Source organism: Passer domesticus, chromosome 2, assembly GCF_036417665.1.
Source record: "Passer domesticus isolate bPasDom1 chromosome 2, bPasDom1.hap1, whole genome shotgun sequence".
Classification (NCBI taxonomy): Eukaryota; Metazoa; Chordata; class Aves; order Passeriformes; family Passeridae; genus Passer; species Passer domesticus.
This window is the reverse complement of record NC_087475.1, coordinates 104,797,410-104,815,358: the sequence shown is the minus strand read 5'-3', so window position 1 is coordinate 104,815,358 and position 17,949 is coordinate 104,797,410. Positions and strand designations below refer to the sequence as shown.

General features: G+C 48.6%; 1 protein-coding gene across 1 annotated transcript in view; it reads right to left on the bottom strand.

Annotated features, from left to right (window-relative positions):
* Positions 1-697: 697 nt before the first annotated feature.
* The window catches only part of VANGL1 (VANGL planar cell polarity protein 1), a 45,532-nt gene continuing 28,280 nt past the window's right edge, over positions 698-17,949 (bottom strand). The window contains exons 5-8 of the mRNA XM_064410235.1: positions 13,121-13,254; positions 9,749-9,881; positions 7,586-7,820; positions 698-6,403 (exon numbers count right to left, since the gene is read on the bottom strand). Coding sequence (XP_064266305.1) covers positions 6,143-6,403; positions 7,586-7,820; positions 9,749-9,881; positions 13,121-13,254 — 763 coding nt within the window. The 3' untranslated portion in view covers positions 698-6,142. The remainder of the gene's footprint in view (positions 6,404-7,585; positions 7,821-9,748; positions 9,882-13,120; positions 13,255-17,949) is intronic.

The window sequence follows — 17,949 nt, the reverse complement described above, 5'->3', positions numbered from 1 at the left end:
GAGCAGCATCCTGTGGATTTTTCCAGCAGCTGGAGCCACCAAGGAGATCAGCTGGGCTGGCCTGGCCTGAAGAGGGGGCACCAAAGAACATCTAGACAAAAAAGCTGCTCCCGCATTTCCTTGGGCACAGCTGCTTCATTTTTCTGAGCTCTTGGTGTGCTGGAGGTGGAAACTGATGGTGGGAACAGCCCCACCCAGAGATGCTGTTGAGGTGAGACTCCCTGCACCTTTTTTTTAGCAGAGCACAGGCTTGCATCCACACAAACAAGGAGCACTGGCTTTTCTGCCTCCCGCCACTCCTCCTCCCCACCAGAGCCAAATAAGGAACTCGGCAGTGAATCCTGCACTTCATAATTTGTGTGCAAACTATGAGAACACAGGAGGCAGAAAAACCTGTTCCCACTCCAGTCATGCCCCCCCACCACCCCACTTCCCCAGCTGCATTTGCTCCCCATCATTTGAGATTTCAGGTGTTCAAAGCAGTCACTTACCAGTCTTCCTTCAGGAGTGATAAATGAGTTTGCATTTTACTGGGGCAGGGCAGACCAGAAATGCCTAGAAATGAGGGTGACAAAAAGCCTCAAAAAAGCTAAACCACATGCTTGGAGGGCCCCTCCTGCCCACAGCAAAGGAATGCTTGAAGACCAGAAGGGCTTTTTCATCTGAAAGGGTAAGAGAAAGGAGTGGGACAATCAAATCTGGTTTCAGTTTATTTCCAGAATTTTACTGTACAAAATATGCAAAGTGTAAAACGGTTTTATGTTTCAGTTTAAAAAACAACAAAATCCCATCCAGCTATAACTTAAGAGAACCCAGCTTGGAACAGAACAATTTACAAGGCTAAACCCACAGTGCATTAATGTCACAGACACCAGGAATTTGCTTACTTAAGTTCACGATTAGAAAAGAACAGAAAGACCATGTACCACTGCAGTTAAAAGTCACATGTGCAAAGAAGAGAAGAAAGAAAGAAATGCTGGTTAGTGTCTATTAATTAGAAAACCTTGGCAAAACCCTTCTTACTATACACAGTGTGTGTAGAAAAAGTATTACACAGTGATAAAGGAGGGTGAGGGAAGGGCATTTTGCTCCCACCCCCTTCCCCAAGACACAATAATGCTGAATCAAAGAAACAGGCACAGGAGAGTGTAAGATTCCTTCACAGTTATGCCTGTTCAGGTAGTGGCCACAGCATCTCCCCACCGTGCACACAGGAGATGACCCCCAGTGCTGGTGAGAGGTGCCCGGGAAGCAGCCAGAGGGAAGGAAGGATCCCCTCCCTCCTTCCCTGGGCAGAGCTGGCTGCCTGTGGGCTCTGTGAGCAGCAGGGATAGAACAATGCAGTCTGCTGGAGGGGCACAGAGGGGGGTAATGCCAGCTGTACTGCTGGCACGGCGGGGACCCCGCTGGGGACCGGCGCACGGCCATCGGCACCGCTCAAGCTGTCGGAAACTGCAACTTTTGGTCAGCATCCATGGGAGGCAGCAGCCTGAAGGCAGGAGGATGCACACTCCTGTAAGAGACATCATGGCCCAAAGCCATCTTTCAGAACAGAAATTTGGGGAGTTTCCTTTTTTTGTTTGTTTTCTAAAACCAGCTCAATTCCAAGAGCACTTCCTTCTTAAGGACAGCTGAAACACTGAGCCACCAAGTCTGGCTTGAGGCTTTAAACACATATAATGTGCACACCAGAGGGGGAAAAGCACACAGACACACACAAGCTGAATGAGAAAACACCTGCACACACACACCTCGTGAGCAGCTCTCACATGGATGGGCAGCACTGAGCCCATGTGAGGAGCCAGCTTGGGACCAGACTACAGCACTGTTGCAGAAGACTGCAAGACTTTTCCTTATCCTTTGAAAAGGGCAGAATTACAAGTTTTGGTGAGCAAGATGAAATTGGCTTGAACAGGTTTCCATGTTTAGCAAGCTATGGATCTTTTCAGTTTCTTCAGCAGCAAGTGCTGGAAGTGAGCACATCTCAAACAAGACCTCCCAAAGCAACTTATGTGGGGCAGGACCAGCTCCAGATATTCCTTCCCTACAGATTTTGGCTGAACTCAGCAACAGCAGATTCCGAAGGCGTTGCACAGGGAGCCCCATCCCAAAGGAAAAGGTTTGGAGGCTTCATAAGGGTTGATATTTGTTCAGGTCTCCAAACTTGAGCCTTCCTGTGCACTGCCTCCAAGCTTCCAAGTGCAGCCTCAGCCCCTCCCAGCCCCCAGATTGCGATGGAGGTGAGTGCTGCAATGCTTACACTTCCAAGAGTGCTGCCTGCTCAGCTTCCAGGTGTTGTAAAGGACACTGAGACCCAGGGCAGCCTCACAGAGTCTGCACCCACAGCTGAAGTCACATGGCAGTGAGAGGCCAACAGGTGTGACAACAGCACCTGCCCATGCCCAGCTACGGGACTGGCCAAGTATTAAGAGTAACATCTGCCCCTACACTCCTGCAGGGGCAGATACTACTGCAAGAAATTAAAATATTTCACTTTACAGCCAGGAAAGAGAAAGCCAGCCTTAATGGAAACCCACAGCCATTTCCATCTCCTCTGTAACACTTGAAAGTCTCAGCTGCATCTGGTTTTGCAAGATCTCAGCATGGCTTTGGATTTAGCCTGTAACAAATCTGAGAGGAAAAAAACCCAAAGCCTTTAAAGTATCTGAGCAGCATACTTGAGTTACAGGAAACATGCCAACATGGAAGAGAGGAGTGGGGCACCATCACTCCTGGCTGGGCAGCACAGCACAGCACCCTATCAAATGGTTCAGCTTCCAGTGAAGGATGTCCAGTGCAAGGATCATCTCCAAGAGGGACACTGACCACTCCATCACCAACAGGGCTGTCTTAAAAAACCACTTGAATTCTAATAACCCCCCCACAATTCCCAACCAGGTACAAACATCCAAACTGGGAGAGAGGAATAAAAATATGTGCAAGGAGACAGTGCAGGATAGGAGAGGCATTTGAAGGAACAGCCTGCACTTGGCTGGCAAACCCTCCAAGTTGTATTTATGCTCAGCTCTTGGCAAGCTCGGCAGAAGTAAGGGCTGCAGGAATTGGATGAGAGCTTCATTCCCTATGACTCCATTCTTACTCATTAGCTGGCTATAAACAGAGTTAAACAAACCAGTCTGCACTCACCGCTCAGTATTTTTTACAGAGTAAAATTCCTACAGATACCACAGATCCAACTGTGGATCTCAAAGCACTTGAAAGCAAGTTGAGTTTAGCCTCACAACACTCCAGTGAGGTAGGTATGACAGTGGTCCCCTGATTCTGCATGGAGAAGGGAAGCAAGAGAGACCCCAAAAAATTTCACCAGAAATACCAGAACAGGGAATATTCAGGAATCATGATTCCCCTTTCAGTCTGTCCTCACCTCTAAGCAGGCTGCACCTCTAAAGAGACCATCTGAGAGAGACCTCTCCTTCAGATTTCATCAGGCAGAGGGAAGAGCATTTAATGTAGGAGTTGGCCCCTGTTGATAGTGTCCTTTTTGGCAGCAGGCAGAAAAGGCAGTGCTGAACCACAGCACAAAGATGAAGAAGAGACCCAGACTGAGCACACGCTGCTTCCGTCTGGTTCTCCATGTGTTAAAGGATTTAACAAAATTAAGACATGAGTTTCCTGAGCAGATACTGTCAGACAACCCCTCCTCATGGGAGAGGGAAAAGGAAAGGGGAAGGAAATCCTGGGAAAGTAGAAAAGTTTTGCAGATGTGCCTGTGACAAGGTGCTCTCACATACATGGCACACCCAAGCCCTCGGCAAGGTGGTTCTTGTTCTGCCTTCACAGAAATGAGCCAACTCAGCCACAGGCAGTAGCCTCCACACAGGTATTAAGCGTTCCACAGTCTCCCAAGCTACTCCCAGTCTCTCCCACCCTGCTGGTTATGCACATCATAAAAGCCAGGTGTAGGCATCTTCAGGAGAGCCAAGTGTAAGATACTCTATGTTCACCTTCCCTTTTTTTTTTTCTTTTAAAGTAATAAACCAACCTATTTTTTCAAAGTAAAACACTGCAAAGGCCACAGTCAATAAAGGAGTCCTCATACAGACTACCAGAAAGCCTGATCTGCCAAAAAATCCAAACATTGAGCTTAGAGAGGGCAAAACACTATCTGCTTCCCATCCTTTAAGGGCAAAGGGCATAATCCCATCAAGCGCCATGCCATCCAGTTTCTTTACAACCACATCTGGCACATTTTACACAGACTAAAAAGGATCCAGGAGATTACCACGTGCTTGTAAGAAAGGTGCAGGAAACTGCAGGTGTCACTTGGATGGGGAATCATCACTTTGGACCCTCACTCACCAGGGTGCTCCCTTGATCCCAAGAGAACTGTTGGACATGCCTCTCCACTGCTGCTGAAGCTGGAAGAGGATGGACCCTCCTGCCCTGTTCCCAGCACCCCTGTTAAAAGTGGCTGCTCCCTGTGGACAGGGAGCAGCCACATGGCCTTTCCCAGCCCATGCCTGCTGTGAGAAGGACTGGGAAAGGCCAAAAGGGACATGAGGGGCTGTCACAGCTCTCCTCAGAAGACCGTGCAGGCTGGCAATGAAAGGCACTGACTTACACACTGCTGGAACTAGGGCCTTCTGGGTTAACACATCCATACGGAGGGCAGGCCAGATCCTGCCTGATAACGAATATTTGCATGGCAAAAGACTGAGCAGAATAAATTAATAATTTACATTCACGTGATTCTCAAGGGACCTTCAGGTCACTGCCAGCCTTGCAGCTGGCTCCAGTCACTCCATGCTCTGTGCTGGCAATCAGACTTCAGACACCGATTTAGGCTCACCATTAAAAACAAACCTTCCAAATTCAGGTGACTAAATTCACACACGAAAGCTGCACTGGTGGGCAAAGGCAGCCTCACAAACAAAACTGCATCTCTCAGAAGCAGATCCCAACGCAGAGCAGAAACTCCCACAGTACAGCAAGGCCAAGAAAGGCAGATTTTCAACATTCAGGCATTGTTTGGTATTTCTGAGCTACAGCTGAAGGCGTACGGTGGGGAAGGACTGACTGCAGTGTTTCCAGAGCACAACAGTTCTCCAAAGCAAGTGAACGGGGCACAGGTCAGCCTTTCCCTGGCTCCTCTCCTGAAGGAGGGAAGTGTTTTTGCACCTCTTTTCTCCAGACACACTTGAAGCTGGCTAGAGAGGGAGGGGCACATTCCTGCCTGCACCCCCTTCCCCTCAAAGAGGCTGTCAGACGTAGGGAGGGTCTGTGATTTATCTCAGGAGGAGCCAGCTACTACTGACCCTGTCCCAGTGCAAACACACAGCCCTTGCAGGTGCAAAAGGAAGCAGCAGTGCCTGGAGAAACATTCAGAAAGCCAGACAGAGGAGACACAGAAAAAGGAAACCCTGGGCCTGCCTGAGAAAGATGCTGACAAGCAGAACAGAGAGAAGCTGGGGAGCGGTAACAGGGAGTTGGACATGAAGAACAACTACACTAACAAGCACTGATTAAGGAAAAAACAAAATTGAAGACCTGCAAATGGGCTGATCCAGTTCAAGACAAGCACTTTCACAGAGGGTGAAACCATCCCATTATGCCCATAGAGGTCTGGCACTGACAGAAGAGGCACATGGCAAGGAGGAGAAGAAGAATAAAGAGTAGAAGTCCCCTCACACCCCCAACCTTTGATATCCCCTCCTCCCCAAGTGAGCAGGGACTGTGGCACCCTGTGCCAGGAGATTCCTGTGGGGAACAGGTGAGCAATGAGCCCTCAGGAGCAGCCACAGGTGGCAAAGGCAGAGACACAAGAGTGCAGGCATGCACGGTGTAAGGCAGCGCTCCAGCAACAACTCTGACACTGCAGCCGTGCAGAGAAAGAGAGCATGAGATTTACAGGATGCCTGGAAAGAGGGGCAAAGAAAAAAATCTGTTCTGTCTCCAAGGCTGAGCTAACTGAGCCAAACCGCCCTGCTGCCTCTTAAGATACTTCTTCCTAGATAAGATATCCCAACTCCCCCCTCCCCTTTCCAAATAAAGTGCAGATGGTCAAATATTACTGGTCCATCATCTGCCAGTTTCAGTCAGCATTGGGGAAATTAAACCCAAAAAGCACGATATTGAAAAAAACAAAAATAAAAATCTCCCAACAACCCACCCTCAAAATCCCTTAGACTGAAGTCTCAGACTGTAAGCGGAGGACAAATTTATGAGATTTAGGGTCTATGAACTCTTCTGAGAGTTTGATGAAGGGGATTTTTTTCACATTAACAACAAGGCTGAAGTCCAAGCACTTGAGGACAAACACGACGCCGTCTTGTAAGCCGCTCGTGACCGCTTCCTCGCTGACCAGCGTCCACTGCTTGGAGAACCAGCGATCCCTGTCATACTGGAGGGTTGGGCCTGGGTTGAGGTAACGCTCCAGGAATGCCTGCCAAGAGCGGGACACACGTTAGCACCAGCCCCACAACTCGCCCTGCTCTCTTCCCATCCCCAAATACAGCGCCGCGAGCACGGGCTTGCCATGCTGCAAATTGTTTCAGCTTTAACACTTCAGAAAACATCTTCTCCCCAGTCCCTCTCAGCTTTGCAGACCCAGGAGTAGACACGAACATCAGGAGATCCTCTTTCAGTCCATCCCAGCAACTTTGCAAAGTTATATCCCTGACTTCTGCCATCAGCACAGCCATCTGGCAGCAGTTCAGTAGAGCAGAGGTCATTTCTCCCCTACCAGCCCCATAACTGATCCCAAAACTGCAGACCCAGTCAGACAGGATAGCGTCTCTCCTTCAGACCAAGCTAAGGTGGTAAACAGATGTCTCCATGTTTTCAGCCTGAAGGTGCAAAACTGAAAACAGAATGCAAAATGCCATTTGACCTTGCTTGTATTTTCAAGTCCCTCTGCAATCCTAATGGCAGCAGAAATCCCCTGGCATACCTGGGCAAGGTCTCAGGTCGCTCACAGTGAGAGGGTGCTAAGCCCCATCTCTTGACAGCATTTCTGCTCTTACTGCAGGAAGTCCTGGGTGAATGTCCAGGAATAGCTCTTTCCTAGGACTGTGGGGTGTTCTTAGAAAGGAAGGTAGAGCGTGGGAGGGGAATTGTGTAACCTGTTTCCCTTATCATTCAGTCCTTCCCTGTGTCTGCAAGTCAATAGTCACAGCCTAGGCATGAAGCAGCTCATGAATGGGAAACACTGTCAGAGAGACAGAGATTTAGAAAATCATTAGCAGTCCAAAATGCAGCAAGTCAGAGGGGGCAGAAAACCAAAAAGATCCTTTGCAGGTTGCCACCTGCATCATTCTGGTACTACAAGCCAGCTGGGAAAACTCCTGTGACTCAAAGCCACCCTTTTAAACATTTATTAAGCATTCCCTTTGCTGAATTGGATTCAAGAACAAATATCTCATAGGCACTTTCAGAAAAAAAGAAGATGCTGCAGAGGAAATATTACTTCCCCTCAAGACCTACACCACACTGGCCAATTCACAGGGAGCAGCTATGAAAGCCTTCACTCACCTCCCTTGACAACTTTCTGTTCTGCCTGCACACACAGATGTGCCATCTCCTTCTCCCTCCCTCCAGCAGCAGCACTAGAGAATGCATTCATTACCTTTGGTGTCATGTTGTTGGTGATGCAGAAGGACAAGTGTTGCAAGATGCTCTCCATGCTGTGGTACTGCTGCTGGCGCGTGGTGCGAAGGTACTTCTGCAGAGCTCTCGCCATGGAGGGGAAGATGGCCTGGGCTGCTTCTCGGGGGTCCATCATCTCTCCTGGAGCTTTCTGCTGTTCCTCTGCCTGGAGGCGTTTGATGTGAGTGAAAGCCTCTTCTACTGCAACCACGAGCCTGCAGCAAAAAAATCAAGACAGCAAGAGTCATAACAAGAAGTAGGACGGGTCTGTGATTAAGGCAGAGCCTGGGAGTCAGGATTTACAAGCCTCCTATTCCCACCTGCCATCAAGTCACTGCCTGCTACCAATTTACACAAAATCTTCTCTACTGACAGTCTGAGGGGTAGACAGCAGCTTTTCCTTCCTTGCCCAAGCCATCCACCAACTGAGGACCATAAACCAAGATTAAGATTGTAGAGCCCCGAGCACTGCACTTGGTTCTGCCAGCACAGCACAAACATCAGCTACGTGACTCAAACAAGACCCAGCTGCCCCTGCATTTAACGCGTGCCTGAGTACAGCAGTCCCAGCACAGAGGACAGGCTAGCACTCAGGGGAGGCTGAGCACACCCCAGTGTCACCCAGGACACAGCCTGCCCCGAGACACCGTGCTCACAAGCTGCAGTCTGCTCCCATTCCCACCAGCTGGGCAGAGCTCCTGCTGCCCAATAACTGCCCTGCACCCCTCACTGAGCAGCAAGGGTGAAAACATTCCTCCATCTTCACTCCTAACACTGTAGCTTAAGGCATCATTGTCTGCAAACCACTCCTGTGTTGGCACAGGTGAGCAAACACGAAGCCCACACCGTAGAAGGGTGTCTCATGACACTCATTCCTTTGTACTGGGCTAACTTCCAAGTGAGGGGCTGAGGAAAATACAATAATGGAAGAGCCACCCAACAGGACTCTTCGGCCCCTTCAGATAGGACTTGTTTTATACCTAATTTCCTCTCAAGTCACCAATGACTGTCCACAACGATCTCAATATCCAATGCATCTTAAAGCCAGGGGCAGCTGCCTCACCACAAGCAGAAATACAGCACACTGCATTCAGGCTGTACATGAGGAACAGCATGAGAAGTCCCGACCTTTGCCCATTTTGTTTAATTTGGCATGGGGGAGGTAGGGGTGGAAATCAGTTTTAAACTCCTGGCCTGAAACATCTGGACTTACCTAGTGACTGACAGTTTCCCCTCTGTCTAAGCAGTTGTTCTAACCAAACTCAGCAAGCACAGGAGATGTGCCCAGGTTAGGATCCTACACTTCATAGAATGGCAAGTTTAAGTTCCTATCGCTCTGAGGCTGGAAGAGGGCTTAAAAGACAGAGGCTATATATAGAGCACAGGTCAGACTGAAGCAGGCAAGGAGGGGACGTAGTGCCAGCACTTTTCCAGTGAAACAAACTGCCAAAAGAAAATTCAAAACAAGTCAGCTCCTTCCAGTTATGACACATTCCTTCCAAACACAGGCTCAGTCCAGGGGAGCCTGCCCATAAGTAACTTGCCTCAAACTGTTAGGTATGCTAACTACAGACTGCAATTGGCTCCTGAGTAAACAGGGCACTCACTGTCTTGGGTCACCCCAACAAAGCATCAACTCTGCAGCCTAAGCATGACTGGCAGAGGACATCTATGTTTCAAAATAAAATGTAACTGCTTGTGGTCAAGTCTTTCCTCCTCAACTCATTGAAAGCCAGTCAAACTGCCCCTCTGACTAGCCTGCAAACACAAATATTCTCCTCACCTATGAATAAGCAACATCAAGCACTCCACTGATCCTGTCCCTAGATTACTTCAGCTGACAAACCTGGGCATGAGCAAAAATAATGGGATTTCCTACAGCAAGTAACTACAGACTTGTCAAGCACGGGACTGTTCCCTAATCCACGACACTGCATTAGCTTATCTGCCTCACATACATGAGCTCAGCTGCACGCACGTTCTTCCGACAATTCCAGTTGCGAGCTGCCACCGTCCCTTAGGCATCTGTGTTTCCTGAGCTCCCTCCCTGTGACAGATTTACTGCCAGCCCTCCGTGGTGGGCTGGGGGCACCCTCCAGGCTCAGCAAGCCCCACAGCGGCACCCGGGACAGGGTGGCTTTACCTGGCGCGGCGTTTCCTCACACGGCGCTCGTGGTCGGCCTCCTCGTAGTAGAGCTCGTTGTGGCTGGAGTCCCTGCGCCGGGCGGCGGCCGCGATCATGGCCCGGGACTGCCCCGACGCGTTGTTACCTGGGCCTGGGGGACAAGGACGGGCACAGAGGAGATAAAGGCTGGGTCAGTGCCACAGGGCTGGGGCAGAGCAGCACCCCACGGCAGCTGTCACTGCGCTCTGGGGCTGCAGCCTTCCCAGCCAACGCTATAAACCCTTCCCCGGTCCTCAGGAGCTCCGGCAGAAACCCTGCAAGGCAGCACAGGCTTGGAGAGGGCGTTCTGGCACGTGGACAAGGGAAGTTAGTTGGGATGGTGGGTCTCACAATATACACAAAGGCAGAGTGAGGTGAACATGCCAAGGATGCAACTTACCCCCCATTATATATGCTTTCAGTTTGAAGGCAAGGGCAGCTGGAGCATATCACATTTCAGCATCAAGACAGAGTGAGAGCACAACAAGTGAGAAGTTGGAAAGAGGAGAGAGACAAACACAAGAACATAATGAGACATGGAGATGAATAAATGAAAGCCAAACTCCACACAGTCATTCACAGGAACGAGAAACAGGATGCAGGGGACAGCAGGGTCACCTTTAGGCAAAGCATAGAGTTTCCCAGGAGGGCAGATGCTGTCAGAGCAGCAGTCCCACAGTAGGGTAAGATGGGGTGTGTATGTGTAGCAGCTTCTCATGGCACTCTGAGCAGCACCTGCTATTAGAACTTCTGCTGCTCTTAACAGCTCCTAGAGAGCCACAGGAACAGGGAAGCTGCAATCTGCTTTGTAACACTCAGTCAGCCCACAGAGCTGCCTACTACAAGACCTTAACTGTGACCTTAAAATACAGTACTAGGTTCTTCAACTCTCCCATGAAGCCCTCAGCTCTGGCTTTTCAGGTAGGAAGAGGAAAAAGTGTTGGTGCTGCCCCAGAAGAGCTTACAAACACTTCCATCCAAACAGAGGGCAGAGGTGGGTCTACCCAGAGCTAAGTGGTAGTCTAGGACTAACTCCAAGCCACCAAGAGCTGATTTGTGCCAAACTCCTCTTGCCCACACCCTCAGCTGGCAGTGGTTAGGGCAAATCAATTGCACAGACATGCTCAAAATTATTCTGCTCAAGCAAGGGCAACTCTTTTTAATTTTTTTTCCTAAAAAGCCCAAACCAGATTCCAAGACAGAAGCCTGAAACTCAGCAGTGGGAAGAACAAGCACAAATAGCTTCTTAAGAGTCTAAACATTTCAGACTTTGTTTGACAGCCCTGAAATGGAGGATATGACTCAAGGGAGACACTAGCTCCCAAATTTGGGTTACATCTGTAATTTGCCTCATTGACTACACCTGGCAATGAAAATCCTGGTTTTGAAGGTGAACCTTCCCATTCTGCATAAGAGAGATTACAGCAATATGTTTTTCTTTCCTGGCTGCTGCAGTACCAAATACAAAAGCTGTCAACAAATTAGTCTGCCTTAATAGCATTACTGTCTCTTTACAAGAAGGGTATAACAGACTGTCAGCCTGCCAGGGTAAGCTGCAGCCAGAACTACACTCTACTTTGTAAGATGGATAGAATCTTCTTAATGACATGCTTCTAAGCCTGGGATTTCCATGTCCATAAAGGCAGCAGCACTGCACACAGAGCAGCCCAAGCAAGTGGTACTGCCCCAGAAGGGAAGGCAGGAGTTTCCAGGCCCTGGCAGGCTCACAAGCTTGACACTTGGAAAGGTTGCCAGCCACATCTGCAGCTTGCTTCTGGTTCCTTCTCCTCTAACGAAGCCTCATGAGCTAGCAGCTTCTGAGCCACTCACACTACCAGACTGACAGGCTTTCTCTGAGCTGGGGAGTCCCACTGTCCCAGCAGATGCTGCAGGAAAAGAGAGCATGCCAGCTCCTGAGAAGACCAGCCAGCAATCAGGATGGCACACCCTGCAGCCAGCCTGGCAGGCTGTGGGGTCTGAATAGCCTGCAGACACCTCTGTGGCATCAGGAGGCCCTCACCTTCCCTGCACCCGGCCTCACTGAGAGCAGGCAGCTGGAATGAATGACTGCACCTCTAGAAAAACACAGCACTTCTGTTTGCATGTCTGCTTCCTTCCCCTCTCCAGCAAACTCAACCAAGAGCAGCACTCCAGGCAGCAAAGGATACATGATGGTCAACCTGTCCTTCCTCTTCCTCTGTCAGGATGGGAATATCTCACTGTAAGGATCTAAACCTCCAATCAATGTTATGGACCCACGAGTGCTGCATGAGGTTGGAGAAGTCTTTAGGATAAGGTTTTTAAAACTCAGCAAAAAAGAAAAAACCAAACAAACCAAAAAGGAAAACGAAAACAAAATATTCCACACCTATAAGGCACTGAAACTTTGCTGAAAGTAAAACAATCATGTCTCATGTTTTTCAATATGACAGATACTCTTCATATTTCAGTCTCCACAATATGCACACAGAGGCACCTTGCCCAGCTAAGTCCCTTTAGTCCTCTCTTTCCAGCTCTCAAAGCCTTTCAATGCTAACAAATTCATGGGCAGGACGTGCCTTTACCACGTTTTGTCACACAACTTCAGCCATCCTTCACCATAAAAGCTTTGCTACTCAGCTCTGACTCCTCCAAAGGAATGTGCGCCTCTACGAAGGCTGCTGGGCACACCTTGCTTAACAAGCATGGCTTTCACCGATAGGGTTTAAGAGTGTCAAATGATTAAGTCCAGTTTTCACTGCTTTGAGCATCCGCACACCCATCCGCTTTTCAAAGCCCCAAAGCTTGAGAACGTTTGTAGAATGGCAAATCTCAATGGGGATCGTTATCGGTGTTTGAATTTCCATGGCCACGGGTGAGTCAGGCTCATTTAGAGCTGAGGCTGCAGGCTGATGAGCATCACTTTCATCAGCAACTGCTGCTTATACCGTGGCTCCTTCACCTTCCTGAAGGCTGCATGTGAAAGCAGCACAATAAACGACTGGGGAACTCATTTAAGTTAAAAGTTGTGTTTATTGTACTATCACAACTAAAGAGATGACCCAAGGGTGGCAAAAAGCAGAGGCTGCTTGAGACAAGCAGAGGTGCTGAAAAGTGTCAAGCCACATGACAATTAAGCCCGACCCAAAACCTGGCCATTTCACCTGGCAAAGACAAACGCCTTATTGTGGGCTAAACACATCTGTAAAGTCATCTGGAACTGGCAAACACAGCGCTGCTAGGAAGATTTCCAGCAAGAGACAAGGACTTGGCAAAGCAAAAAGGTGAGAATGCGTGCACAACAAAGCATAAAGCAAATCCAGCCCTTCCCCGTCCCACTCAGTCTGAGAGACTACATTTCACCTCACCTACCATCAACATTGTAGACTTTCAGGCCAGCCATGTGCTTCGCTGCTCGGGATTTGGAGGCTGTTAACAAGGCTGGGTTGTAGACTGTGAAATCTCGGTAGTAATTTTCCAGAACCACCAGTGCAGCTCGTTGGATGCTGGGTAAAGAAGAAAAAACAAAATATGATAAATCCCTTCAGACTGAAATAAGCTCTCTTGTTTCCATAAAATGTTAAAAAAAAAAAAGGAAGGAAGAAGAATAGTGATATTACTCGGAACAGAGCTGTCACACCAACAGGACCGTGCAATACCCAGAATATTAATTACTCTCTCTAGGACCTGAAATTTCATTTGAGATGCAAGATAAGTATCTCTGCCCTCAATAGGAGGATGCCAGGAAATCCCTAAACAAGGGCAGCGCATGAAGTGAAACACTAGGCTGCCTGCAGCCCGGGAAATGACAGAAGCAGAGCTCAGCACACCTCGGCAGTGCAATCCCTGTGCTGCAGAGACCTTGCTGAGGCTGAAGACCACAGCACCACACGGGTGTTGCTGTAGCTGCCCAGCCTGGATGGAGGGACCAGCTCCGGATGGATGCTTTTCCCTCTGAGTCACTTCCAGCCGCACCTCCATCCCAGCACCGACAAGAGGGCTCTCTGGAGCTTTCACAGCAAGATAAGATCGCTGCCTGAGGAGCACGGCCGCCAGAGACGGGGTTACCTCAGTACTGCTTGTTAAATCCCTGGCTAGGGACAGAATGAGGAGCAGTGACGCTCCCTCCATCCCTTTGAAGGGATGCCTCCGCATAAGATGACGACACACGGGAGCAAAACAAACACACGTGCCAGCAGCAGGAAAGGCTCAGTCCGGAGGTATCTTGCTTTGCCATCATTTTGATGACGGAGAGAGAGAGAGAGAGATGTCTGCAGGCACCGCTATCAACAAACAGGGCAGCACTTCAAAACAAGCCCGAGCTCTGGTGATTAAAGATGCGGGAACAGGACACAGCTCTCTCCATACCGCTCTGGCATTCCCAGCAAACACCGGGATCACCCACTCCGCCAACGGGAGCCACACTGAAAGTAATTTTTGTGCGTTCGAAGTTGAAATGGAACTGCCAAAACATTTGTTGGCAATTAATTGGAAAGGTCACACTTCCCAACAAGGCCTCGCGGAAGGAAAACAAAAAAGTATGCTCACACATATTACAACACAAGAAGAAAACATTACGAGGACGGTAATGCGGGAAAATAAGACATTAACAAATTAAGCCCTAAATTCAGTGCTCAGCGCTGCCACAGATTCCGCGTGTGTTCCCGGAGGAGCAATTTAAATTTTCCTGTGCTTTGTGCTAATATTAAACTTCTGTATCACACCCAAGTAATTTAAACACACACACTCATCCCACCATCCTCACTCTACAGCTGCCACACTCCCACTGATCAGTGAATTAAGCACAGATGCCAGCCCATTCAAGAGAATCTGAGAAAGAATAACAAACCCAGACTTGTTCACTGAGTAGCTTCTTCAGTCAGTATCATGGCACATCACCTTTCACTTGCTGTGTACCTTTGAGATGATGAATTTAGCTTTTGAAGCAAACTCCATCATTAGGATTGTTTGGAGGGATCCAGTAGAGTGTTTTAAAGAAGCTTTACCTTTCAGGTGCCACTCCTTCATATTTCCTCAGCTTACATTTGGTAAAAGCACTTATGCACTCAGCTACTGATGAAGAACCACTAGTTAACTAAGGAAACAATTTTCCTTTGATAAAGTAGTACAGACTGACCCACTGCCAGAAAAACGTAGATGTTGACACAGAACAGGTGAAAGTCATTTTATTTCTCCCTGCAAAGTTCTCATTTCTACTGTGAATTTGATGCAGCCTATAAAAAAAATTTCATAAAAGTAATCATGTGGCAGCAGCAAATATTCCCCCTTCTGACTGCATTCAAACATGATCAAGTTTTTCCATCTCTGCTGCCCAGGAAGATAAAACTCCATAGAGTTTCATCACAAAACACAGTGTTTGGAAAATGAGGACCAAATCAAAACAGGAAGATAAAAATGAACAGAGTTATTCTCTGTTAATACACTGTACTCATTTCAAACAGCACTGGAACTTCCATCCCAGCAGTGGGAAATGTTTGGGAGCTCCACTGACCAACTTTCTCTATTAGGACAAAACACAGTGCATCACAGCAGAGAATAATTTACTTTTATACATACACATTTTCCCTGGATCCCACCAACAGCATTATCATCAGGGTGCCAGCTTTCCCGCCTATCATCCCTTCCATCCCCTCATTAAATAACCTTCCCCACCAATTCACTGGCACGTGCACTCAAAATCCAAATATAACAAAGCTTTTACATTGCAGCAAGCAACAATTATTGTCCTGAAATTAAAGCCCAGGTATTTCTTGCTGATGCAAATCCAGTACAGGTTCAATTCCACACAAGATACCTCAGTCGCACAGAGGAGTCTGCTTTCTAGAAGAAAAATGTAATGAACATCAGTTTCCTGAATTTCTGCCAGCCCATTTCTGTCTCCCATGTAGTCCATCCTAAGTGTGGCACGTTAGGAAGACAGCTACAAGTACAACTCTTCCAATTCTGTTACAGGGAAAAAAAATAAATTAGAAGCTGCAGACAAGTAAATTAAAAGGGTCACAATGATTTGCAAGAGCAAGGAAAAGGCTGAATCAGAGCCTCCTGGGCTGAGTTGCTCAACCTCTTCACCCACATCAAGGGGAAGCCTCACCCTGGCTGGCCAGGACAGCCAGCCCTGCCCCACGCAGATGCTGCAAAGCAACAAGAACCCGTGAACCTGTGTCCCCAGCCGGCACAGGGGGCACCCAAGGCTCCTGTGCAGCACCACGCCAGCAGGAAGGCATGGCAGCGCCCGGAGCAGCACGAGGAGCCTGCAGCAGCACAGCAAACACCAAGCAATTCTGCTGTCTCCCGACAGCAATCCAGGCTCTTCGGGCTCCCCGTGCAGGGCAGACCCTCCGCTGCCCTGCCAGCAAGGTGAAGCAGCTGCAGGAAGCCGCCTCTCCACCCACAGCTCCAGCGGGAATGGGAACTGGCAGCTTTCCTGGAGGCCACCAGTCTGGAGAGGCGGCTTCCTTGCAGCGCTGTCTCGGGAAGGGTTCAGCACCATGTCGGTCACTGCATTCATTCACCCCGCGTCTCAGCGAGCCGGGCCCAGGCTCTCCTTTTGTTCAGCGCTCTGAAAGAATGGGGAGGGGCAGGAAGAGAACGAACAGAAAGTTTCAATATTTAATCGCCCGTATGAAAGAGGTCAGAGTGAGGATTGTTCTCACGTCCCATCCAGACGGTCTGGCAGCCCAGCGTATTTCAGGCATTGTAGCAAACTACCAGAACGCAGAAAAAAGCGTATCACAGAAACACAGAAATCATCCTAGAAAGGCTTGGGTTGAAAGAGTCCTCAAAGATCATCTAGTTCTAACCCCACTCCCCTCCACCCCCGCCATGGGCAGAGTACAAAAATGAGGACATAAAAAACATTTCCATGGAACAATTCCGATTCAAAACTTATGGCACAAGAGGAAAACGCCTTGCACGACCCAGCAGCCGACTGGGAACACAGTTTTCCTCGCAGGCAGTGTCAGCGAGGCTCCAGGCTTTGCTGCTCTGTGTTTTGTGCAGTTGGAGGGTTGCTTGTTTCCAATGATTAGTTTCACCCCCCTGGAGAAGGCCATGCCACAGCACGCTGCCAAGAGGGAAAGCAAACAAGCAGACCCAGCAGAAGCACAGGGTACCCCAGCGGCATTTGGCAGCAGACAAATGCAGAGCCCTTTACTAACAGTAATGAATTAACTTTTACAGGGCATCCAAGGAAGTGGAGGAGGGGACTATGTGACACAAAGGTAGCAGCTATTTTTTTCTCTCAAAGGGGTAAGTCAGGAGCAGTTTTGCCTCAATACTTGCTGCTCACAAAGCATTTGAATATTTGCAGCCTTGCCATACTCTGTCTCAGAGGCCACTTAGTGTTTGCCTTTTGTGACACAACTACACCAACAGTGAAATTGGCTTTTCTTAGTGGATTTCTAGGAAAACAGTCCAGTACTGTACTGAAGCAAAGCACAAGGAAAGAAGCCTGTTTATATCATCAAAATACTGGCTTTGGACACTGATGGTTTCTAGGAAAAGGGGTTTGAGTTTTATGAAGTGGTGGGAAAGAGCTGGTGAAAATAAAAAATAAGGAGAGGAAAAAAATTGCAGCCCCACCTCTATGCACCTGTCACTCACATGGTTTTAGGAGTTTTGTACTTTCCTGCTAAGCTAGAAATGTAGCCTTTCATGGTACTATACCAAACATCAGGAGACACTGAGAATCATTGAGGGCAGAGGAGTGTCCCACACTTTTGCAACAGATCTGTGCACACATCCAGAAAGAGATGAGCTGTTCTACCAGAGCATTCTTGCTATGGATGCAGATCTTGCAGCATCAGGATTTAGAGTGAGCCACACACACCTCAAATACACAGGGACAGTCAGAGGTTTGATGACTGCTCTGCTAATTGAGGGCTGAGGAAGCCTGGGGTTATTTAATCAAATGGTTCCCAGCACAGACTCCTCTCCTCCAAACAACAGTTTTCTAACATTCCTCAAAACAGGCACAGTATCAAAACAAGCCAAGGTCTTTGGGCACATCAAACACTTGCCACAGCCAACTGGGAAGTCTGGTACCTCAAAGAAAAGCTAAGAAAAGATTCCACAACACAGTCTTCCAAGGAGAGTAAGCTTTGCCTTACCAGATGCCTCCAACCTACAAGTGCATCGAGCTTGCCTACTGCAAGAGGTACTGAGGTCTCCTGGGGCACTGA